The sequence below is a fragment of the Aulonocara sp. 'chitande type north' Nkhata Bay genome, linkage group LG5 (assembly GCF_057382095.1).
Source record: "Aulonocara sp. 'chitande type north' Nkhata Bay isolate Kocher_YH1m ecotype deep benthic linkage group LG5, A_spYH_male_GT1.1, whole genome shotgun sequence".
Classification (NCBI taxonomy): Eukaryota; Metazoa; Chordata; class Actinopteri; order Cichliformes; family Cichlidae; genus Aulonocara; species Aulonocara sp. 'chitande type north' Nkhata Bay.
This window is the reverse complement of record NC_141348.1, coordinates 41,803,543-41,829,382: the sequence shown is the minus strand read 5'-3', so window position 1 is coordinate 41,829,382 and position 25,840 is coordinate 41,803,543. Positions and strand designations below refer to the sequence as shown.

At 38.3% G+C, this 25,840-nt stretch overlaps 2 protein-coding genes across 3 annotated transcripts; both read left to right on the top strand.

Annotated features, from left to right (window-relative positions):
- The first annotated feature begins 1,300 nt into the window (after window positions 1-1,300).
- Window positions 1,301-6,891, top strand: LOC147331376 (polymeric immunoglobulin receptor-like). The gene is made up of 8 exons (XM_086294337.1): window positions 1,301-1,444; window positions 2,095-2,394; window positions 2,709-3,011; window positions 3,101-3,409; window positions 5,132-5,179; window positions 5,312-5,392; window positions 5,859-5,914; window positions 6,510-6,891. The coding sequence occupies exons 1-8, from the start codon at window positions 1,411-1,413 to the stop codon at window positions 6,822-6,824; spliced, it is 1,446 nt and encodes a 481-aa protein (XP_086150463.1). The 5' UTR covers window positions 1,301-1,410; the 3' UTR covers window positions 6,825-6,891.
- A 3,962-nt stretch (window positions 6,892-10,853) lies between these two features.
- On the top strand, window positions 10,854-24,993 carry LOC147331375 (uncharacterized). Of its 2 annotated transcripts, XM_086294335.1 has the most exons (9): window positions 10,854-10,976; window positions 12,052-12,333; window positions 12,682-12,993; window positions 13,092-13,385; window positions 13,563-13,568; window positions 22,379-22,417; window positions 22,672-22,758; window positions 23,059-23,114; window positions 24,344-24,993. In XM_086294335.1, the coding sequence occupies exons 1-9, from the start codon at window positions 10,937-10,939 to the stop codon at window positions 24,647-24,649; spliced, it is 1,422 nt and encodes a 473-aa protein (XP_086150461.1). In that variant the 5' UTR covers window positions 10,854-10,936; the 3' UTR covers window positions 24,650-24,993. The 2 variants fall into 2 exon arrangements, with proteins under 2 accessions (XP_086150461.1, XP_086150460.1); XM_086294334.1 differs by lacking the exon at window positions 13,563-13,568.
- The last annotated feature ends 847 nt before the right edge of the window (window positions 24,994-25,840 follow it).

Genomic DNA, 25,840 nt, shown 5'->3' with positions numbered 1-25,840 from the left:
TGTCCAGTCTGCAAACTAGACAGAAAACAGAACAAACGTATCAATATTGAAGAAGAAAAAAAAAAAAAACAAAAAAAAATGAAACGATGGTGACCATGCACGTTTTATCTTTGCTTTTAACTTAATATGCTTTTAGCCATAGAACCAACAACCCTTGAACCTGTACGTGTAAAAGGAAACATTCTTGTAAACCACAGAAAACATCAGAGGAAGTGGTTTGATACTGAAGGGTGGTGGCTAATTTTGTGTGTTTGAGATGAATTACTACCTGCAAAGAGATTTTGAACTCTAATGAGACTACCTATTGTAATGAGATATATAAATAAAGTATATACGTACTGTGTAGTATAAACCACAGGAATAGTGAACTGACTAAAGGGATAAATTTCGTAACATAAAAAAGGGCAGATTTTTAGAGTAGAATACAAAAGAGTAGAATATGAGTAGAGTATAAATTATCTCAAAAAAGAAGTATTAAAAAAACTCTTGTCTTAGCCCCAGTGGGTCTGTGATATGAAGGGAAACTAAGCAGGTTTTTATTTTTGTACAAAATTATCTCTGAGATTACAGTTAGCTGAAGCTGTTGATGTAAGCTATCATTTCCCAATAAGCAAAACCAGCTACTCTTTTAGTTTAGTTAAAAACAGCTTTTAAAACTAGAGGTCTTAAATCTGCAAACCTGGATCACTAAAATGGTCCAAACCTGCAGTTTCTCTCTCTCTTTTTAAATCAAATGTGCAATCGAATGATCCCAGGAGTGACATTTTACAAAACATTAAGTGTCTGAATCATCCCAACACTGAATTCTTGTTTTGGTCATGAAAAAATATTCAATTTAGTTACATTTTTTGTAAATGCACTTTAAATTGTAATGCACACATAATAAGACACTGGAACTGATTTTAATGTATCTTTAAATGGCTCATTAGTTGTTTACAGAACATAATTGTACTTTTTTAGACACTGAAAGGATTTGCCAGTAATTGACAAAATCTTAAATATGTGAAATGATTTTTCATGCTGCCCATAAAAACATGTAAAACGTATCTAAAGTATGAAAAAGAAAGTCGATATAATAAATGCTACTGCCACAACTGTTGGACATGACTGCCAGGCTGTCACAGCTTTCCAGTTCAACCAGGGAAATTTTCACCAACTCATTCACCCTGACGCACACAGCATTTATTTCCTGTTTACTGGCAATCAAAAGAAGTAAGTTACACAGAGGGAGGAGCTGTGTTTAAGGAAAAAAATTAAAAAGGACAGACAGGAAGGTGGGGCAAGAAAGTTTAAAATCACATACGGGTGAAATTCAAGAAACAACCCTGGAGAGTCTCAGACAAACCAGTGAAAGCAAACAAGCCGAGGATACATCAGACTCTTAAAGAAGCATCAGCACGCAGCACGGTGATGTTACTGCTACTACTCATCTTCTCACTGACAGGTAAAAAGATAACTAACACTTGTTAATACAACAGACTACTGAATGTTACATTACAATACATATGCTGCTGGTGATTATGTGTTTTGGAATGGTTTAAGCTTTTTATTTTTATTTTTATTTTTTTTCAATTTCTTACTTTTTAAGTCTGTTCATATATTTTAAAAATGGCAAAAAGGTTTTTACAACTCAATCAAACAATCACATTTTAATCATATATAATATATAAATAGAAAAACTAAAATTGTGCTCATGCACGTTAATAAAATATACCATCTTAAAAATGTTAACATTAATTATGTGCACCATTTTTTTTCTTTTACATAACACATCTTCACCTTGTTTATTAAAGCTTTTAGGAAGTAAAACGTCTGATTGGATAATCTCGGGTCGTACCATCTGAACATAGCACCCTGAGTCTATCGCTACAACAAACACTGAATTTAAATAGTTACATGGATGAGACATCATGAACCAGGCAACAAATCAAAAACAGGTCTTAGTGTACAAATATCTTTGTGGTATAAGAAGTGCTAAAAATTGTATTTCTCTCATACATTTCAAGAACAAACATGCGTGCATGAAATTAATGTTGACTTTGACTACGTGGCTGCAGCTCCAGATTCTTACAAAGAGATTTTTTTCATTTTCAGGTTGTGAATCTGAAGTGAGAGCATGTCACCATCGATGGGCTGAAATCACCTGCAAATATCCTGAAACAAATAACATATATCAGTACACTGATGTAGTTCTTTCCAATGGAACACCTGTACAAACCTCTAAGAAGGACGTGTGGGAAGATAATGGCAGATTTTGCCTCTACCATGATACAAAAAATAAAAATCTCAAGGTTGCAATAAAACATGTTAAAGAGCGAGAGTTTGGGAAGTACAGGTGCAGGTTTTTTCAAAGATCGAACTTATCTGACATACAGGAAGGAAAACTGGAGACTGGTAAGAAATATCATCATCATCACCATCATCCTTGTGTCAGACACCAGACGAGGCACACACAGGAAATCAGAATATTTGATTAAAAAAATCGATACAGAATAAAACAGGAGTTTCGGAAACACTGGGAACTTTTTTTCTGGCTCATGAGCAGTCCTGAGCTGCAGTACGAACTTTTCTAAAACATTTCCACAGTTAGTGAGTCCCCATCTATTCAAAGTAATGGAGCCAAGGACATTTCAAAAAGTCACCTGAACATAAAAGAAACTTGACAAGTCCTTAAAATAAACTGCTTTAATTCTCTGATTTGTTTACAGAGCATATAAACTGCCCGCGAACATATCTCAGCGTGTACAGAACAGCGAACAGCACCATCACATGTGATTATCCAGATGTTTACGAGTCCCACATAAAGTTCTTCTGTAAAAAGAACCGTTTTACCTGTGAGGACATTTTATCAACGTCAAAAGGGACGTTTACTCTCACAGGCAGCAGCCGTGCCTTTAACATTTCCATCAGTCATGTGACCTCACAGGATGCTGGTGATTACTGGTGTGGAGTGGAATCAAATGATGGAAGTTACAGATTATCACACACACAAATACACCTGAAAGTTATAGGTGAGTATTCCACATGTTCAGTATCACAGGTTTAAATGATAAAAGCTGGCTGATAAGCTGAAGGCAAATATTTGTCTTTTTGTCTTCAGATATTGAACCTTTGCCATCAACTATTGGGCAGAACTTCACATACCAGTGTAAGTACAACCGGGATGCCTCCTCATGTATAAAATTCATCTGCAAAGGAGAAGATTCAACTGTATGCAAACAGCTAGTAACCAGCACAGAGCCTGACGTGAACCAGAGATTTATAATGAAAGAGAACAACGGGAGTATCACCATTACAGTGAGAGAAGTAACAGCAAACGATAGTGGGATATACTGGTGTGGAGCAAGAGTCCCTCACAAACACAATCAAACACATGACGACTTCTTTGATGGGTTTAATTTGACTCTAGGTAAGTTGTGCTGTTTGTTGTGTGGGTGACTGTCAAGATCAACCTATCAAAGAAAATATATGTCACTTTTTAAGACATTTGCTTGTAGTCAGTCAGAAATCAAAAGGAAATGTGAGGTAACACAGACTGTTTTCTCCTGGACTATAAGTGGAATATTTGGGCTATGCTACAAACATAATTAACAGCAATAGCAGTGTAATATTTTGTGATATAACAACATCACGTCTTTAGTTTCCCTAGTGCACATAAGAATGGATAGAAATTAAGAAAGGCTTTAAGGTACTGGTTAAAAAACTTGACCCAGGATACAACATCATAAATAAAAGTTTCTTTTAAATTTTACTGTGTGACAGTCCTGTGCAGGCTTAACCTGTAGAGTTACAAGGTTTAGTAACAAAATACCAGCATTTTAAATATTACACTTAAGCTAGGACACTTTTGTCTTTGCATTTGTCTTATGTTGCATCACCACATAAGTCCTCCTTTCCCAATATTGTGTCATCAGTGATAGCAAATCCTTGGGAAAAGTGAAAAATGCCCTAATTATATTTGCCCTAATATGCAGCCTGCAAGCTGCAAGCAGATGATGAAATTTTCCCTTTTCTCTAACATATCATCAGAAATATCCCAAATTTCCTTAAAATATGACATCATTTTAAAAGGTTGATCTCCCACCCCTACTAACTTATACTTAAAAGTGCAGTCAAGACCTTTAGTTAATTATTTAACATCAATATTATCGATAATGATCTACACCAGAAACTGTGTATTAAAAACATACATTGGTTTCTAGACTTTTGAATTCTGACTGATAAGGTTTTGGGTGCCACCATGTTCCATACACTGTAACAATGAAACACACAGAAACACATCTGCTTATTAGACTGCTAATGCTAGCATTCTATTACCTGCATGGTGTGCACCACATAGCAGGCTGTACAAATCTGTTCAGTCACGCACACCTCAAATGCTACTGAAAGGTCTGGATCAGAACTAGTGAAAGTCAGGTCAAGGGATTAATTAATAGGTGCATTATTTGCATCGGTTACAAAGTCTGCAAAAGTATATTCTGCAAAAGCACTTGACAAAGTTCACTGTATGAATGTAATAACCTCTGAGGCTGTTGCTGTTTATGCTTCAGTCTTCCTGCACCACCTTCACCACCTGCAGAGGTGTGACGTGAATATTTACAGGTTTATCTTGATGAACATTCATTTTCCTATATATATTTAATATGAAGGGGAAATCTCAGAACACAATACTTTTTAGAAAAACTTTTCCCTCACAGTGCAGTCTTCTTGATATTCAAGGAAAACATATAACACGTTCACAGCGTCAGTGTTTTCACCTGGGAGGGCACTAGTCCTAGAGTCCATCAGCCTTAAACATCTTTACTTAGCACAGTTTAATCTGCACGATATCTGAAACTCTCTGTAACTAGCTTTACTGCAACAGAAGAATTTAGTTTAGAGATGTTATTATAATGTCTAGTGTCTGTACTGCTGAACCTTTGACGATATGTTGCTGTGCAGGATGTGAAAAATGATTTCAAAATATTTCTGTCTCAAAACAAACAAAAAACCCCAAACAGATTCTCATCGTTTGATCTTTTTCTTAAAGGAATAAGACTTAATATTCAAAATTGTGTGTTTTGCATATTAACGTCAGTTGTTTCAGTTATATAAGACATACGACTTTCTGAACACTCTCCTTTTCTTCAAGGTCTGAAACAAGGAAGTATTCTCCATCCACATGAGAATAAGAATTTTGGTGAGAGTGTACATTTACTATCTCGCAGAAAACAAACAGACATTTTCACGACATCCTCGGACAGTGTTGTGTGATGATTGCATGTGAATCAGTTTCCAGTCATCCTGACTCTTTTTGTTTTTTCTGAGGCAGTCGTCGTGTTGACCGTCTGTATGGCTTTTCTGCTGCCAGTGCTGCTGATGGTTGTGATAGTTTTGATCCTTATTTACAAACGTAAGTTCATTTATCACTTACCTTCATTTTTACATCTATATCTAATCATACATCTGGCAGAAAGTTGCCGTGAGCAGGGGGGCAGACAGGTGAGATTTCCAGATCTAAGATGTCAAGACGGAGTGAGCAGCAGAAGGCGGTGGTTAGTTTCTAGCAGGTAAAAAGTTGGCGAGAAGGACCAGTGACAGAGGAGGCCGAACAGCACTACAGTGGTACTAACAATCTGGCGGAAAGTGAAGGTCTCAGCCGGTCCTTAAATACTGACAGGTTATTACTAGAGATGAGCCGTAGTTGAGGGAAGCTGGATGTGAGAATCGGAGCTTCCGGAGTGCATTGTGGAAAAATATGCCAAACAGCAACACACACACTGGATCCTGACAGATGTCAAATGAAGAGCTAGTTAAGTCTCAGTTCAGTCATGTGTCGAAATGAATCTACGTTGTTCTGTTTCTTTTCGATTTCTCAGGCCTTTCATCTTCAAAGGATACAGGAAGTGAAGCAACAGCACAGTATATCAAAGAGGTGAGTGAATGGTGCTCTATGTGTGACTGTGGCAGTGTGCTATGATCCATGCAATCACAGGGAGGTTTCTGATGCAGTACCATATACTTGGCTGCCAGCAACCACATGCCAACCAATCAGTCAATGCATATTTTTTTCCTAAAGACCTGTGGTTGCCAGGGGGTCACTGACACCTCTCTAGTCCACTGTGTCCAGGGAATAAGCAGTTTCCTGGCAACTGCCAGCACCAACAGCAACCAGTCAGAGAATACACATGAAAGTAGAGTCACTGCCACATCATCACTCGCCAGTCTCTAGACCTGTGCGGCCGAGGCCTGACCTTATAGTACCTGCTAACACTGACTGATTGAAAGCTCTCCCAAGTAAAAAAAAATAGTGAACTGATTTAATGGATGCATGATTAATAATCCCTGGTTTAGCTTTTTTGGCCATTTTCATATCATTTTATTTGCCAGCGTTCTGAACTAAGCATTGCTTAACAGTTTTAGCAACACCAATTTGAATTTCAAGATGTACAGATAATGATTGATGGTAAACCTCATCAGATCAAATATAAACAGTTCAAACTGTATTTTCTTCTCCTCTTTCTGGAAAGGACAATATCTATGAAGAAATAGAGGAGCATTTCCAGAGTCCAGGCTCAGAATATGCCACAAACACAGTTTATCTCACCGTCGATCATCCTACAAACCATCCTGCCTCACTCCATTACTCCACCATCAACTTTCCGATCAGCTCTGACATAGCTGCTGCTGAGACACTGATCCTCACACCCAGCTCATCGGCCTGCAAATATTCGACTGTGAAGCACAGCACGAGTCTGACTACGTCGACTGCCACACACCCACCCAGACCTCCACAGGAGCCTCTCTACTCAAAAGTCAACAAGTTGAAGCCAAGACAGAAATAAGGTCTGTGAAGAAATATGAAATACATTGACTGATTTATGTCAAATCGTGTATAGTAATTAAAAAAAACAAAGAGGTGCAAAACAAGTGTATCAAAATGTTGGCAACATGCTCCCAAACTGAAAAGGAAGTGCGCTGACGTAGAGCTTGACATGTTTTGAAACCAGTCTGATAAGATGAAACTTGCGGTGTTCTGTTGCGTAGATAAATTCTGTCTACATTTCCTTCCTTGAGGTGTTTTTGGTTACAAAATATGAATTTGCTTGCATACGTTTCTTGTTTGTCCTTGTGCTTTCATGAATGCTGGTCTAGTGATAGGATTCACACAATACTGTAATATTTTTATGGTCACAGTTCCCACATTTCTTAGTGGAATCTTGTGATATTTGGAAATGATAAAAATAGGTTAAATCCAAGATTTGGAAGGAAATCTATTTTCAAATCAAACTGGAAATGTCTTTAATCTCTTGACGTGGTTATGTGAAGTCCATATTCAGCAAAAAAGCCTTGATCATGTTCATGTTGCAGTAAGTCAGAGTAAGCCTTTACCTCAAACTGAATTAAATAAAAATTACAGAAAAGTTTATTTAAATACACATAGCAGCATCATTTTTAATAAAATGACATCAGGATGCTGAGCCTCCACTGGTTTAAATCTGCACTCTCCATCATTCTCCCTTTTAGACTCTCAGTGATGCGATCCACCCCTGTCAACCTCAAACCCACCTCAGCTGGAGCCATCCAAACCTCAGTCTACATCCTCACCACCACCACCTGGACTCTGGTGGGTCCTGTCCTAAAACTTATCACTGCTGGGATTGTGTTCTGCCATGATGAGCTGCTGGAGTCTGACTGCCAAATACAATCATTTCTCTATGTCAGTAAATCATGTTCTTTTAAGTGAACTCTCCTTATTGAAACACTTTTGAGACACATCCCTGGTGTCCTTTTAACAACCCCACAGACTGCAGTGATGGGAATAACGGCGTTACTTTTTTCAAGCAGCTGCGCACGCTCCCGCGGACGGTAATCACGATCACTGTCTAACACAACACCTGGAGCTCAGGGGGCAAAACAATCACATGAGTGCTGCTGTTTGACTGAGGAAGAATAAAGTAGTCGTGGTAAGCCAATCACATGACCACTTCAAGACAAAGCAACAAGGTGACATATACCAGTTTATAAACTGTGTTGATAGGCCACGTAAAACCAGAGTCGTGATAAAAAATATATACGCGGCGTTTTTTCCTCAATAGTTTCGTCACATTTACTGTCTAAGGACAGCGCAGCGAGACCTCTCTGCTTATGAGCAAAAAAACAAACAAAAAAAACCAAAGTTTTAGGAGTGACGCGAGAGAGAGAGAGAGAGAGAGAGAGAGAGAGTTTTGAGATGTGAGAGATTTGAGAGATTAGCGTGTTTGGAGTGTGTAGTTAATGTGTTGTCTTGTGTAGTTAGTGTGTAGTGTTGTGGATAGTTTTGTGTTGTGTGTCAGAACACTGAGGCGACTGCTGTCTCCAGGTAGAAACAGCAGTGATACACCTGCTGCTGTCAGACCTGCAGGTATCAGGCTGTGATGTTCTCCTTTATACTGGACAGAAATTATTTTTTTGGAGAGGCACAAATAATTTGTGTGACATCTTATTGAATGTAGAACAGCTGATTGTTGTGTAAATAGTTTGAAATGGTTATTTAAAAAATCAAGGTAAAAGGTAAATGGCTGCAAATAATTTTGTTGTTTGCAAAACTTGTACATAGGATTTTAAAATTGACCATTTATATTTGCATTTAAAGTTATGAAATATGATTCAATAAACATGTTTGTGGTTGTTACAGTAAAAAATATAAGTTTTTCTACTCTGTTTTTATGTTTTTTGTCTGACTTTAGATCAATTGTGTTAATACAGTCTGTCAAAATGAAAACATGACTGTAAATTCAGACACGTGAGGTTGTGCTGAGTAGAATGATACCAAACAAGACAAAGTAAATAGTTTTTAAAGGTAAAATGTGGAGGAAACATCAAAAGTAGTTAAAAATGGCCAATTATACCCTGGAACCCAGAGGGTTAAACATTTTTAAGTACCGCAATAGTTATTTTTCAGGGAATTAGTTACTTTTAGAATATTGTAACTCAGTTACTAACTCAGTTACTTTTTGAAGAAGTAACTAGTAACTATAATTAATTACTTTTTCAAAGTAACTTGCCCAACACTGACAGACTGTACATATGAACAATTCACAAACGATTTCAGCATTTGTCTTCTAAGTCACTTGTGCCAATGTTGAATGATTTGCATTTTACAGGGATCACAGAAAAACCTCAGCTAGAGGTTCAGATTACTTGGTATGTTTTACTGGGGAGAATGAGACAGATGTGCTGTGGGTGCTACTTTTTACAACATCTGAGGTTAGTTTAACACAACAAGATCACTGTTTAGAGCAAAAATTAATTACTTAAAAACACTGTTTTTGTTTAACTGGTGATATTTCCATGCATAAGGTTGATGGGGAAGTGGCAGCAGGCACGTTTAGACAAAGCTGTGAGAAAATGTTCTTGTCTCATTTTTCCCATCATATTGTTCTCACTCCAGTGTTATTTGAGGGTCGCCAACCTTGCAGCTAAAGCATACAGTGTACATTATCTGTACTGATGGAGTGAAGTCCAGTCCACTAATACCACCTGCAGTAAAGAGCCATTATCTAGAACCAGATTAACTTCCGACACATCTTTACTTGGCTTACTGATCAGATTTTAAATCCCATTTCATGTACCATACATCTGAAACTTTGAACACTTTTCTGTTCCTGCTTCTTGTAAATAAACTATTACCTAAATAAAATGTTGTTGTGTATTTATATTGAGCTGACACCAATGAGAAACGCATGTCTGTTTATACACCTTGAGCTTTAGAAATCATCACTCCTATCATTTGGTTCTTAGTTCTTACTTGGTGGTACAAGCAAGAACTAACCCAACTAACATCAACTGTACCAACCTGATTCAAACCTGTTTTTAATATCTATAATCAAACAAAATGATATATAAATGACATATATAAGTATGATGGGCCGTCTGGACCAAAAATGCCAGGGCTGGTTTGTTTTTTTGCCATGTCGGAGTTGCACAGCAGTTGCACAGCAGTTGCACAGCAATCAGCAGTTAAATTAACATGTCATTTGTCGATCTAGACGGAAAAAAGTTCTTCAAAATTAGTTTGAAAATTTCATGAACGATGCAAGCTGGTAGATTGGGAAACCAGCAGAATAATAATAATAATAATAATGGATTGGATTTATATAGCGCTTTTCAAGGCACCCAAAGCGCTTTACAATACCACTATTCATTCACTCTCACATTCATACACTGGTGGAGGCAGCTACAGTTGTAGCCACAGCTGCCCTGGGGCAGACTGACAGAAGCGAGGCTGCCATATCGCGCCATCGGCCCCTCTGGCCAACACCAGTAGGCAAGTAGGGTAAAGTGTCTTGCCCAGGGACACAACAACCAGGACAGAGAGCCCAGGGATCGAACCGGCGAACCATCATAGATACATTTATATTAATCATACGTACAATTCATCATAATATTAATATCACTACAGCTTTACTACTACTATATTTATAGTATAGTAGTATAGTTGCAGACTTTTTTCCCCCATAAAGTTAGCTTAGTACTGTCAAACAGGAGCCGCCTTTATATGTTGAAATCCATGAAGCTCAGTTTATATTACTGAACTGTGCAAACAAAAGAAACCCGTCTCCTTCTAACTGATAAAAGCAGTTTTCTATAATACCTACAAACTGCTATTTTTGTCACGCAGTTTCAAGACTTCCCGTTAATCAAAGCGTGATATGATTCTCCACCACACATGCCATTTATTTCCTGTTTACCACCAATTAGAGGAAGCAACATACAAAGCGGAAGGAGCTGTTTAAGACAAAAAAAAATGGACAGATTGAAAAGTGGGGCAGGAAGATTTTAGGTAACTTAAAACCGAAATTAATGAAAGATCACTGCAGACCAACAGACTGAGGAGGGAAAAAGACATCAGGAAACAAACCACAGATAAATAATTCAGACTTCAAGATCTTAAACAAACATCCAAAACCAGATAATGAAGTTTCTGCTGCTACTCGTCCTCTCAATAACAACAGGTACAAACATTCATTTGCTAACACATTAACACTCAGAGTGTATCTGAATGTATAATATTATAGATAACAAACGTATTTTTGATGTGGTGTAATCTTTTTTAAGACCGCTTAACACTAAAGGGATGCAAACTGTATGTAGAAACAGTCTGACAGTGAACCTGAAGGAAATCCAGCTGCAAATAATAAAATACTCAAACTCACAAACTGAACAATAATTTTGAAAAGACAGTGTACAATATTTAAATTTACTTAAAAATTTGCTGTCACATACACACAGTTGTGATAATCATAAACACACAATTAATGATGAATTTAAACATTTACATGTGGTGCAGGGACAATTCTTAATATGTGCAAATTTTATAAAAATCATCATGTTAAACATATCACTGTGGTGCAAATATATTATTTCTGTGGGATAAGAAATACTAGATAATGCCTTTCATTCTTCTTCATCACTTCATCTACTATCTAGTAAAAATCTAGTAATTTCTGTGACACAAATGTCGATCTTTAGTTTTTTTTTATGTGAAAAAAATGGGTTCACAGTAAAAGAAAACAATCTCTGCATTAACAAACCATTTCTGATTTATAATTATAGGACGTACATTTTTCTGTCACTTTTTTATTATTATTATTAATTATTTCTTACAATATAAGCTCAAATATTTGTGCTGACAGCATTTCTTTATTAGGTCCAGAAAAACTGAGACGTGCTGGACTGGAAGGGCATTTTCACTTATGTCTGAACCATGAAATGATTACCAGAATATTTTTTTTAACTGGAGCATTTATTAAACTTTCTGACAATTGAAGAAATACTTTAATTTGTATATTTGCTAATTCTGGCATTTTTTTCTGTTTATTACTTAAAAATGTATTATGCACATTTTTTTTTTTGATTTTTCAAGAGGACTCACACTGATGATATAGAAGTCACAAAATCTCACATATCAAACTTGAGACACTATAGAGGTTAAGATCAAACCGGACTGCGTGTAGCTGACAGTGTAAAATGAGAATGAGATTCCTTTTGCAGAATATGATGTAATATAACTGTCTCTTTGATTTGCAGGTTGTGAGGTCAGCTTTGGAATGAAAGCATGTCACCAAGGATGGTTTCAAGACACCTGCAAATATCCTGAAATAAATAAATCACATCAAGACAATGACATAGTCGATTCCAATGAAACAACCATTCAAAGCTCTGAGAAAGATGTGTGGGAAACTGAAGGCAGATTTTACCATGATACAAATAGGAAAAATCACCAGGCAGCCATTAAAGACCTTAAAGATAAGTGTAAATTAAACCGAAGATCAAACTCGACTGACAGAAAAGACGAGGAACCAGAACCTGGTAAGAAATGTAGCACGTCTATCATTATTATTATTAGTAGTAGTAGTAGTATTAGTATTATTATTATAAAAATGAACTGGATCATGAGAGACCTAAGAGATCTATTCCCCATGTAAGTATTTAATTATAGTTTTTAAGTATTTATCTTTTGTGATGTTGCACTGACCAGAGACATCTTTCAATTTCATTGTACCTGTGACAATGACAATAAAGAATATTCATTCATTCATTCATTCATTCATTCATGTATTTCAAATCATTGCCAAAAGAAAATTAATTTGAACATGAAAGAAACATTCCAAGTCCTCATAAGATGACAAATATTTGATTTCACTGTTTTGTTTACAGAGCTTGAGAGCTGCCAACGAACACTGAATCTCATTTTGTACAAAAAAACATGTGACTCTCCTGGAGATGATTACATGTCTGGGTTCACGTTTTTCTGCAGAAAGAACAATTTCACCTGTGAAGATATTTTATTAAAAAATCATCCTCAAAAGTCGAAAGGATTAATTATTCTCACCAGCCATGGCTTTAGCGCCTCTATCAGTCATGTGTCCCGATGGGATACTGGTGTCTACTGGTGCGCAGTGGTATCAAATAAGGGAAGATTTTCACTCAAACAAGTAAAAATTAACCTCTTAACCCCAGCGCCCCTATGTGAGTATTACGCATTTTCAGCTTCTGAGTTTCAAATACACAAAAACAAGTCTCAAATATATCATGTTTTTCTTTTTTTCTATTTTCTACTCCTATAGATGCAATAAAGAAATCAGCCACTGTTGGACAGAACTTCACCTACTGGTGTAAATACAAACAGGATATCTCCTCACTTAAAAAATTTTTCTGTAAGGGAGACGAGCCATCTATATGTAAGCCTCTCATAAACAACATAAACAGGTTTTCTATGAATGATAACCATAGAAAGAATAACCTTACTATAACAATGAGAGAAATAACATTAGATGACAGTGGGACATACTGGTGTGGAGCAGAAAGACCCGACAACCAAACAAGCAAAGTTTTCTTTGGCAGATTGTTCCTGACTGTAGGTGAGTCACGATTTTTATATTATTTCAAATTATAATAATTCCATAAGGACTATCAACAAAATGAGTCACTTTGAGATGTACAGTAAACCACAAAAGGAGTTCCATGACAGGAATTCTTAAAACGTATTTAAACGTAGTTTCTAACGTAAAAAGCTAAAGTTTGCCCAAACATGAAAGATGGATGTGTCCACTGACCTGTCATCTGTTTCTTTCTAAACTTTTTAAAAGTCTGAATGTTTGGATTTTGGACACCGTCAGGTTGTTTTTTGGAACCAGAGGTGATCATACTTACATAATATGATGGAGTGCAAAATTATTAGTTAATTCTAGCAAGCTGCAATTTTGAACTATATGACTGCAACACACAAATATCTGTTCATCAATGCTGAGAAGGACTATAATGCTATAAATGTACTAATGAAATAGCGCAAACGTGGATGATCTGCACCACACAAAATGTGCTGCAGTCACAGCAGCTGCTAACTGTGAGAAATCCAATTATTATTTTAAAAAGAGTTACCCGCATACAGCTGATGTGAAGAAAGGGATTTTTAGTAGCAGCCGTCCCTGTTTTAAGACCGGATGTACAGTTGTACATTTCCCGTAACTTTATTTTGCAGTCAGCTGCTACTGTGAAGACGGACTCCAAAATCATGTCCAAAATACAAAGAGCAGAAGGTGGGAACAATCACCATTGCTGTGTCATAAAAAATCTAATGATCAATTTTGATGTTTGAAGAGTGTGCAATCGATTGTTTGTTTACACCACTCAACAAAAGCAGAACTGCATTACAGAATCAGAAGACACATCGTCCACATTCAGAAGCACATCTCTGTATAGTGACAGTTATTATGATTTAAACAGGCAAATGTTCAGTATTCAAGCTAAAGGTGAACAATAGTCAAACCAGATGTTCCCCCGTTATGTCGATATCAGCTAGTCAAGTACACACCTACACAGCATGTTAACAAACCGTGAAAAAAAGCCACACAAAAAATGAACGATTGCTGGTAAAGGGTTTTACACATTAGTATTTACAAAGGGTATGTTGTGACTTACCTTCAAAATTACAGCGGTCCTTCACTATAACATGGTTCACCTTTTGCGGCCTCGCTATTTCGCTGATTTTTATTAGTGCACTTTTGCATTTTTATTTTTTTTACAGTGCATTGTGTTCTGCTTCCTAATCAGTTGTAGATCATTGTCGATCTCCTCCGTGCCGTCTCTCCTGTACAGAATCGCTACATCGATCGCTAGCAGTGTGACTCTGAAGTGCAATACTGTATGTTTGTAAGTTTCCCCCCAATAAACACAATGCCGACGAAACGTTTTTCAAAGGCACCTGCGGTAGCATCCAAAAGGCAGAGGAAGCGCAAAAAGTTGGACTTCTGATTCATTAGTGTTGAATTCTCTCGCAGCTGCTCTATTCCCATGCTCTGGACCTGAAAACTGGGTTTGATCTTTGGTTTCATTCAATAATACTGGACTTATCTTTCTACAAAGGTTTGAACCTTGAGAGAAATGTAAATTGCTGTTGATTCATTCATTTGGTTGACTTGTTTTGGGAAACCTGACCGTAAACAAGGCATGAATATCGCACTGGAAACAAAGCGCTATACAGTTTTCCCACCGGAAGCAGCATATGCTAAGGTGCACATAGTCTATTAGAGGAACTATAGATTGTGTTAGTTCCACATTGGCATCATTTATTATCCCCAAAGTTTGCTGCTTGATCAACACACTTAGTCTTGATTTTAAACCACATGGTCGTTCTCTAAGTGGAGTGACTGAAATAAATAATTGTTTGTTCTCACTACGAACATGATAAACTGATTTCCAACCAAGACCCATTCCTGTAAAAAGTCAGTTCTGTTATCATAACTCTAACAGCAACACAGCTCAGCAGTAGCATGTACAGCTGCTGCTGTTTTTGTTTTCATTTCCTGCACCTCCTGTAACCCACAGAAATGCAATAGCAGGAAATTATCAGCCACAACTGAAATCGCTGACATCGCTTCAGTTTTGAAATTCTTTTTTTAAATCTTTGTCTTCTGTCATTTAAAATGTAGTTTAAATTAACCTCATCAAGTTCACATTTTTCAGGGTAATGCAACACTGACAACGACACTTCCTATTCATAAAACATTGTCTATTTTTTCAGCGACACTGGTTTGACACAGTGTAGTTTGCGGACTTCTTCAGTGGTTTTCATTACATTGTAGGCTCCCTGATAGTCAACAATTTCCAAGATATTGGGTTTTCTTTCTTTTGTTTTTAATTTAAGGTGATTCTTTAAGTGGCTCCATGGTGCAATACTTTACAAATGCATCTAAAACACAAAAGATTCTCAGTTCATGAGTGGGAGGAGACACAAACTGCAGGGTTACATCAGCAAGGGTGTCTGGTATAATAACTCAAGACATGCCAAATCAGATATCTGAAATGTATTTAAAAGTTGTTTTTTTAAAGTTTTAAAAGCAAAAAAAATGTTTAGCAGTAGAACTCAATGATATAGGTTTTTATTTCATATGTTTCACTTATAGAAAAGAAAAGGCTTTAATGACGAGGACTGTCTCTTGTTGTTCAAGGCGAGTCTTTCATGCAAAATTTCAGGGTACAACATAAAAGCACACAAACTGTCACAAAGCATCTTTGTACTGAGTTGAGCAAAAGCTTTTTTAGCATTATAAATCACCGTGCGTTTTAGTAGTCATTCATGTTGCTGTACCTAGAGTGCTGTGTGGAAGTCTGAGGTAACACACACACACACAACTTTTTTGTAACTATTGTGTAAACCTCAGAAAAAAGCAATCAGGATCATTAATCAAGCTGGATTTAGAGACCACACTAATGTTCTACTTTTAAAGACTAAAATCATGAAGTTCATGGAATTCATAAAATATAAAACTGCCAAATTATATACATGTATAATTATGATATGTTATGTTATGTTACTCTGTTATGTACAGAGGATGTTGTTTTCCACAGAGAATAACCTGGGGCGAAATCTGAAGACTTAATGTTAACAGTTAAAACCTGTTGTGTTTCCATTTGTGGAGTAAAACTGTGGAACATTGGGTTTTTTTTATTTTAAAACCTGCTTTTAGAAAAAGAAGAAATTAATGAAATTGATGACTGATTGTATACATTATTATGCAAATTCATATCAGATTCCTATCTAGCGTTATATTTATACATAGATTTTTCATTTCTTTTTCCTCTTATTTTGTGTGTGGGGTGAGTGTTTACAAGCACTGAGGGGAAGTGGGGGTAATGATGAATATCAAATCAAATTAAATCACTTTTAGTGTCACATCACATGTGCAGGTACACTGGTACAGTACATGTGAGTGAAATTCTTGTGTGCGAGCTTCACAAGCAACAGAGGTGTGCAAAAATACAATAACATAAGAACAAGCAAAATATAAGAATGGCTAAATCTGAGAGTTATATGAATAAATATATGTACAATATAAGACTGTATATGCCTTACTGAATGTGTATACTAAATATGTATATTTACGTGTCTGTATATGTGTGTGTGTGTGTGTGTGTGTGTGTGTGTGTGTGTGTGTGTGTGTAATTTTACAAATTAAATAGAGTAAACAATAAAATAAAATATATAAAATACACAGAGGTTGGTAGTAGGATATTGAGCAAAACAAGTGGCATTAATGTACAGTATGGAGTGCATAATGTTGAAGTTCCAGTAGTGAAGGCGAGGTGTCTATGAAGTGTTCAGCAGTCTGATTGCCTGATGGAAAAAGCTTTCTCTCAGTCTGCTGGTTCGGGATCGGATACTGAATATGGTGAATTGATAGCGTGTTCAACATCGGGTAGGAAGTATGTACATACATGTTGTCTGTGAAGGTTCTCAGTCATCCAGGTCATCGTAGTCAAAGGAGCTTGCAAAGAAAAGCGTCTGGACTTCTTTAAGTTACTTGAAGACGTTTCACCTCTCATCCGAGAAGCTTCTTCAGTTCTAAGGTCAAATGGTGGGGAGTCCCAGATTTAAACCTAGTGGGAGTAACCCCCCACAGAGGGACAAAAGGACCCCCTGATGATCCTCTAATCGCCTGAGCCAAGGTGTGGAATTGGGTGTGGGCCCCAATCAGCCAGAGTTTCGGGTGGGTTCATTGTGAAACCTGGCCCCACCTTATCATGCGAATTCCTGAGATCAGATGGCCCAGGATGTGAGTGGGCGTTAAGGCGTCTGGGAAGGGAACTCAAAACTGGATTATAGATGGCAGAGAGTTGGTGTCGTAAACCCCGCCTCTGTTCAAAGATGGTCGCTCACAGTGGACATAGATGGCTTCTTTCACTCCTCTTTCAAACCATCTGTCCTCTCTGTCCAAAATGTGAACATTGGCATCCTCGAAAGAGTGTCCTTTATCCTTAAGATGCAGATGGACAGCTGAGTCTTGTCCTGTGGAGGTGGCTCTTCTATGTTGTGCCATGCGCTTGTGAAGTGGCTGTTTGGTCTCTCCAATGTAGAGGTCTGGGCATTACTCGCTGCACTGTACAGCATACACCACATTGTTAAGTCTGTGTTTTGGCGTTTTATCTTTCGGGTGAACCAGTTTTTTTGCTGCTCAGACAAAAAACTGGTGAAGATGAAGTCCAGATGCTTTTCTTTGCAAGCTCCTTTGACTACATACATGTTCCTACTCCATAATTGAGTGGGTATTTGATGCCCTTTATATTTTGTTTATTTTGTGTTAGTAAGTGTATACATTTGTCATGAGCAAGATGGCCCCTGTTTGTTTACTTTTCATGTTGTGCTAGTGTCTTTGCTACACTTTTGTCCAGCGCACTTCGCATTTATGATCTCCATGCGTTATTGGCAATCAAATCTGCTATGGATAATTTTCAGAGTCAACGAAACAAGGTTGTTTTCCCACCGCCGCTTGAGCGCGGCGCAGCACCCGGTTTACCTCCATTCTTGCTGGTCAGCTCTTTTTTGCTTCCAAGGCCTCATCGGAGGAAGCAGAGAACTTGGTCTTCAGGGGCTTACTCTTGGGCTGCTGCTGGTAAGATACGCCAGAAACTTGTTGGAGCTGGATTAATCCCCACGACTCCCTGTGTTTACCATCCGGGCTGTCACCTGAAAGCATGGAAAGCCACGGCTCATTGCAGTAGGAACCCTGATTTGCTGTGTGGCTTACCACATTGTGCGGACTCTACCCCTGTCCCGGTGGGATGCAAAAAGTGAATTGATGCCCGCTCAATTGCCAACAAGTCTTATATTTTAAATGACTTGTTCTGTGCAAAGAAGCTTGACTTCATGTTTATGAGACGTGGCAACGTGAGAATGAAGTCTCACGTCTTTTAGAGCTTTGTCCCGCAGACTGTTCATTTCTCTGTGCACCTCTGATATCTGGACGAGGAGGTGGAACAGCTGTAATTTTTAAAAAGACATTTTTATGCCAGATGATCTCTTTGAGCTGTTACAATTCTTTCGAGATGATCATGATAAAAATTGGAAGAGATTAGCCCCTCTACGGTATCTTAATTTATCGTCCACCTGGGTCTGCTGCAGCTTTTCTTTCAGACTTGCAAGAACTTTTAACTTCCACTATTAAACTGGTCATGGTCATCATTGTTTGAGACTTCAACATTCATGCAGAGGACTCATCAAATAGTACAACTAAGGAATTCCTGAGCATCATGCACTCTTTTAATTTTGTTCAGCATGTATCAGGCCCTACTCACACTGCATGGCATACTCTGGACTTGGTCTTCACTTATGGCATTTCCCTTGACCAGTTGGATTTAAATGACGTCGTTTTTAGCGATCATAAGACAGTCTCTTTTGATGTATCTGTCAACTCAGAGTCTCTTCCACAAGGGTTTATTAGGCGCAGGCGTTTTATTGATGACTTTTATTTCTAAATGTTCTCCCTTTTTTGATTTTAAGACTTCTTTTGACGATGTTGAGCTCCACATTAACTCTTTTAATGAACACTATCTTGCCATTCTCCATCAGGTTGCTCCTTTTGAAACTAGGCATTGTTCTGTTCGGTCCCGTACACCCTGGTTAAATAATCAATCTTGTGGTCTTCGACGCTCCTGTCAGAAAGCAGAGCGTCTCTGGAAGTTCACTGGTCTGGTTGTCCATCGTGAGCAATTCAAAGATCTTCTTCACTTATAAAACGAGTCTGTGAAAAAGGCTAGATCCTCTTATTTCAATAATCTTATAAATCGTCATAAGAATAACTCAAGAATTCTATTTGATACCATCAACAGTATTGTTTCTCCTCCAACTCAGCATGCTCAGTTACTTTCTGATTAAGATTGTAATACTTTTCTCCATCACTTTGTAAATAAGGTGATGGACTTGAGATCCAAAATCTCCTAAAGTGCCTCCCCTTATGAAGATGCCCCTCGGTGTCCTGGGTCATGTACTTCCTTTTCTCCAATCACACTTAATGATTTAATTACAGTGATAGGTAAAATGAAATCCTCACCATTACTTCCCTTTGTCCTGTCTGGGACTCTCAGCAGCATTGGTCCCACATTGCTATCCGTCATCAACAGCACACTGAGGCAAGGTTGTGTTCCATCCTATTTTAAACATGCTGAGGTAACTCCTCTATTGAAAAAACAGCTCTACTAGTAATTACCAGCCTATTTCAAAATTGCCATTTTTAAGCAAATTACTGTAAAGAAATGTAGAAAATCTGTTCAGGTCCTTAGTATGCAGATTATAGATTGCTGACCCTTTTCAGTCTGGCTTTCAAAAGCATCACTCCACTGAGACGGCTCTCTTAAGGGTCTATAATGATTTATTAATGGCTTCTGATGCAGGGGATTGTTCTGTGATCATTTTGCTTGACCTCAGTGCAGCCTTTGATACCATCCATCCATCCATTCGCTTCCACTTATCCTTGTCAGGGCGCTGGAGCCTATCCCAGCTGTCATAGGGCGAGAGGCGGGGTACACTCTGGACAGTTCGCATGTCTGTCGCAGTGCTAACACACAGGGATAGACAATCATTCGCACTCACATTCGCTCCTGCATTTTCACCTATAGGCAATTTAGATTTTTTAATTAACCTATCCCCACAAAGTGCATGTCTTTGGACTGTGAGAGGAAGCCGGAGTACCCGGGGAGAACCCACGCTGTGAGGTAACAGTGCTAACCACCATGCTGCCTTTGATACCATTGACCATAAAATTCTACTTAACAAGTTGAAGGTTTTGGCTGGCCTATCTGGATCTGCCTGGTTTTCTTCCTAATTATCAGATAGGACCTTTTCTGTTAGGACTGACAGGTTTACCTCTAACATCACCCCCCTAACCTGTGGGGTTCCACAGGGTTCAGTTTTGGGTCTATTATGATTTTCTTTTTATATTCTTCCTTTAGCTGGCATAATTCAATCTTATTATGTCTATGCCGATGACATTCAGCTGCATATGTCCTTTAAGCCTCACCAGCTGGGTAGGCTGTCCACCTTAGTCCAGTGTTTAACTCAAATCTCTGATTGGCTTTCTAACAATTACCTTATTTTAAACAAAAATAAAACAGAGACCATGACTGTAGCTCCTTAAGAACTACAGTCTAAAATCAGTCAAGTTATTGCCTCTTTCTTTCCTTCTGCCAAGTCAAATATTCGAAATCTTGGAGTAAGCTTTGATTCTTCTCTGGACCTCCTTCCTGCTTCTTTCATTTAAGGAACATTTCTAAACTCCAACATATGGGTTCCTCAGCTGAATTATAAAACATTGTTCATGTATTTGTGTCATCGTGTTTAGATTATTGTAGCGCCCTGTTTACCAGCTTGGACAAATCATCTCTTTCTCGCCTCTAAGCTATACAAAATGCAGCGGCCAGGCTACTACCATGCTCTAGCAAGCGTGCTCACATTACCCCCATTTTATATTATTTACATTGGCTCCAAATAGATTTTAGAATTCGTTTTAAAATTCTTGTTTTAACATAGAGCACTAAATGGCCATGCCCCAGATTATTTATCCAAGCTTCTTATAAAAGCACACAGCCCCACTCCCCCCCATCATCCTGACTGACACCCCCATCACCTCTGTGGACTCATTCCGCTTCCTGGGTACCACCATCACCCAGGACCTGAAGTGGGAGCCCACCATCACCTCCGTCATCAAGAAAGCCCAGCAGAGGATGTACTTCCTGAGGCAGCTGAAGAAATTCAACCTGCCAACACGGACGATGATGCAGTTCTACACCGCAATCATCGAGTCCATCCTCACCTCCTCCATCACCGTGTGGTACGCTGGAGCCACTATCAGGGACAAACAGAGACTGCAGCGTGTTGTGCGCTCTGCTGAGAAGGTGATTGGCTGCAGACTCCCATCTCTGCAGGACCTGTACACCTCCAGGACACTGGGGAGTGCAGCTCGGATCTCAGCTGACCCTTCTCACCCTGGACACAGTCTGTTTGACCTGCTCCCCTCAGGCAGGAGGCTCCGGTCCATTCGCACCAGAACCTCTCGCCATAAGAACAGTTTCTTCCCCTCTGCTGTTGGACACATGAACAATAACCATATGACTGTTCCCGCCACTAACACATGACCCTACGCTGTGTCACTGCATCATTCCATGTTTGGCACTGATCACCACCTGCACTCATGTATATATCTTTCTACGTAACACTCTTAATTCTTATTCTCATGTATATATCTCATGTATAGCTCATGCACATATCTTTCTACGTAGCACTTTTAATTCTTATTCTTACTTTTATTTTTTCATGTCTATTTAAGCGCAACTTATGACACTATGTTTGCACTGAAGCACCGCAGCAATTTCCTGATGTTGTAAACCTGCTCAACATTTGGCAATAAACCCCTTTCTGATTCTGATTCTGATTCTGAAAATACACCACTGCCTGTTGTCTTTGGTTCCAGGCTCAGAGTTTGTTGGTTGTTCCCCGAACACGACTGAACATTGCATATGCATTTATATTTGATTTGTTTGTCTTATATGAAGAAAATAAAACGTTTTTCCTCATGAACAGATGCAAACACAGCACCTGATGCAGCTTCTAAAAGTCATGGTAAGAGATTACACTTAATGTTTTAATTCTTGGTTGTCACTACGAACATGATAAACTGAGTTCCAACCAAGACCCATTCCATACATTTAATGTTTTAAAACTGTTGCTGAACACGAGTGAGGTGAAGATGTTCACGAGGTTTAAAAAGAACAGTTTCATTTAAATTTCTCTACAGTCTCAAATAAAATTACACAAGCGTCCACAGTCTGGGAGATAAAGCCATGCTGACTTTTTGTTTGCCTTCATTTCCTCAGATGTAGTGATTGTTGTGATCGTCTGTGTCACTTTGCTGCTGCTGCTGCTGCTGGTGTTTGTGATCGTCTTGATCCTTATCTACAAACGTAAGTACATTTTATTATTCATTTGTGGAGCACAGAACGACCATCACTTCCTTCCCTGTGTTTTGTACATATGATGTCTAAAATCCCACAGCAGACAGGATGATGTTAGCAGCTTCTATTCATTTTTATTTGCTTTTTGAAATTGATATTTTAATATGTAATATGTAAATACTACATTATCAATGAAACTCTTACAGTTCTTTCTTTAAAGGTCATTGAGCTGGTGGAAGAAATTGAATTTATTTTTATGAGATTTGTAGAAATTTGTTCAATTTGCACTATTTCTTTTCTGTTTGGCAGGAATTTCAAAATTACAAAACACAGGAAATGAAGCAGCAGTACAGAATATAAAAGAGGTGAGTGACTTAGGCTGTGTCATGTGTCATGTCTGTTCACTGTATTGCATTGTAATGTATTAGTATTATTAATGTAATGCCTCAGAAGTCTGATGGTTGAGCTGGGAGTGACTCCTCAGTTGAGCTTGTTACAGTAACAATAACTAAGCATTAAGTTGGAAAAGCAGAGATATGAAGGATTTTTCTCTCTTTAGAAAAGGTAGAACCTTTAATTCATCAGTGCTTGCTGTTTTTGTTTGAAAACACAGCTGCAGCGCACTCACATCCAGAGCCTGGATAAAGCTCTTAAACATGTCTTACAGTTTTACTACTATTTACATTCACAGCTGTGGAGTGTTAAGTCAGGCTTGGTGGGACTGCTATATCTTTATGAACTGGAAGTCTGACTTGAGCCAGTTCAAGATACCTGATTTAAAATGGAACACAAGTCAGAGTTGTCACAGATCTAACTATAAAATCTATATGGATGAATTGTAAAAAGTCAGAATCAGGATAACTATTCTTTTATTGTCATTAAACATCAGATGTTCAACGAAATTAGAAGCAACTCCCAGCTGCAGCATTTTGAATAGATAACAATAAAAACACAACCTATGGGTATTGCACTTGTCACACTTGTTGCTGGAGTGAGCAGGTCAGTCTGTAGCGTAGAGGGTGTAGAGCAGTGGGCTCAGCACACACACTCGTGGGGAGCCACTGCTCAGTGCACAACTGGAGGAGAGGCGGGGACCTCCATAGAGCTGTCATACTTGGAGAAACTATACAGTGAGACCAAAACCACTTTTTGTTCAGGCGTTTTAATCCTGTATTGTTGATCATTATAATGTGGTAGTTTATGGAGATTACCTTGCTTTTGGGGTAAGATGCAGGTGGAGAGAAGCTCAAGTTTCTGGCACTTTTGGGTGGGGATTTTTCAGCTGGGTTGCTTCTTGCTTTCATGTGATGAAGCCCATTTTACCAATGAAAATGTGATTGTTAGAGGAAACCAGTTTCTTAATGATCTTGTGTGAATATGCTCAAGAAATTATGACCTAACCATTGCCAGATCAGTGCATCAATGTTAAGTTGTAGCCAGCTGGCTAACTGGATCTTGCTTGATAATGTTATCACAAGAAAAGTCACAATTGAAATGAGTTGGCCAGGAATTTTATTTGTGCTTTGCATGGAAAAGGCTTCCTGTTAGATCAAATATAAACTGTTCAACGGTGTGTTTTCATTCTTTCCTGCAGGAGAATATCTATGAAGAGTTCCAGGAGCACCTTGAGTATCCAGACTCAGAAACTGCAACAAACACAGTTTATCTCACTGTGAATCCCCCAAACCAGCCTGACTCACTGCATTACTCTACCATCAACTTTCAAAGCAGGTCTAACAGAGCTGGTGGTGAGACACCGACTGTCAAACCCAGCTCCTCTGCCTACAAATATTCTGCTGTGACGTTCAGCAAACATCCGACCAACTCATCTGTTAATCAGCTACACAGACCTACAGAGGAGTCTTTGTACTCCAGAGTCAAAAGGACGGGAAAAAACTAAAACGGGAATTAGAGTTCATTTCTCTTGTTAGAAATGTATAAATTACAGAACCTGCATGGCCAAGAATTCAGGTCATTACATCTGTGTTAAATCACTCAACTAATGTGAGGACTTGCGATCTTTTTACACTGATCCATACTGAGCTCTTAGATATCAACTGGTAGAGTCCCAGCGATACAAGGCACACTTGATGCTGCTTTGTTTGAACAGGCGTTCCCGCTGACCAGCCTGTTTGGACTTTGGGATTAGACTTGTTCAAGTTTAAACCCATCATGGGTTGGCTCAGGCAGCCTGGGCTGGGGTGTAGACGTGTGTTTCAGCTAACTAACATTAGCAAAAGTCAAATTCAGGTTACTGTAAATATTATTTAAGCAATGATTTAAAAAAATCCTAAACAGTCCTGATTTTTATCTTTCGATCACTCAATGTCATCTATCTGCAAAAGTGCACATATTACTCTGCTGTACAACCACAGTGTAATTCTTGAAATCAACAAAAATCAAAAATTATTTCTATAGCACATAATTATGCAACAAAGTTGATCAAAGTGCTTTGCAGTTGGTCAGACCAATAGTATAAGACAGTTAGAATAAAAACAGTCAAGAAGGAGGGCGAGAAAACAATATGGGTAAACAGCATAACTAGCCACGAAATTACCAACTAGTTTGAATTAAAAGCCAGACTAAAACAAGAAGTTTTAAGATGCAATTTAAATGACTGGATGGAGTCGAAGGAACAAATATAAGGAGCGAGGTTATTCTAGAGTCAGGGTGCTACGATAGCAAAGGCCTGATCACCTCTGGACTTCAGACGAGACCTCGGTTGCGTCAGGAGCATCTGATTGGAAGATCTTAGTGCTCTATTAGGATTATACAAATGGAGGAGTTCAGACAGATAGCTGGGAGCCAAATTGTTTAGAATTTAAAAGGTAAGCAAGATAATTTTGAAATTGATACTTCAACAGGGAGCCAGTGTAAGTTGACTAAAACTAGTATGATTTGACAGCTGCGTTTTGAACTAACTGGAGCCGGTGAAGAGAAGAGAAGAATATGGGCGGCCCGAGTAGAGGGAATTTCTTCCCTACCTTCCCTTTTTCAATTAGAACTCCCAGTGGCTCCTTTCATGGAGGAGGAGTGGCTCTACTTCAAGCCCCTGCTGAGTGGTCCTCACTTTATCTCACTTATCTCATTT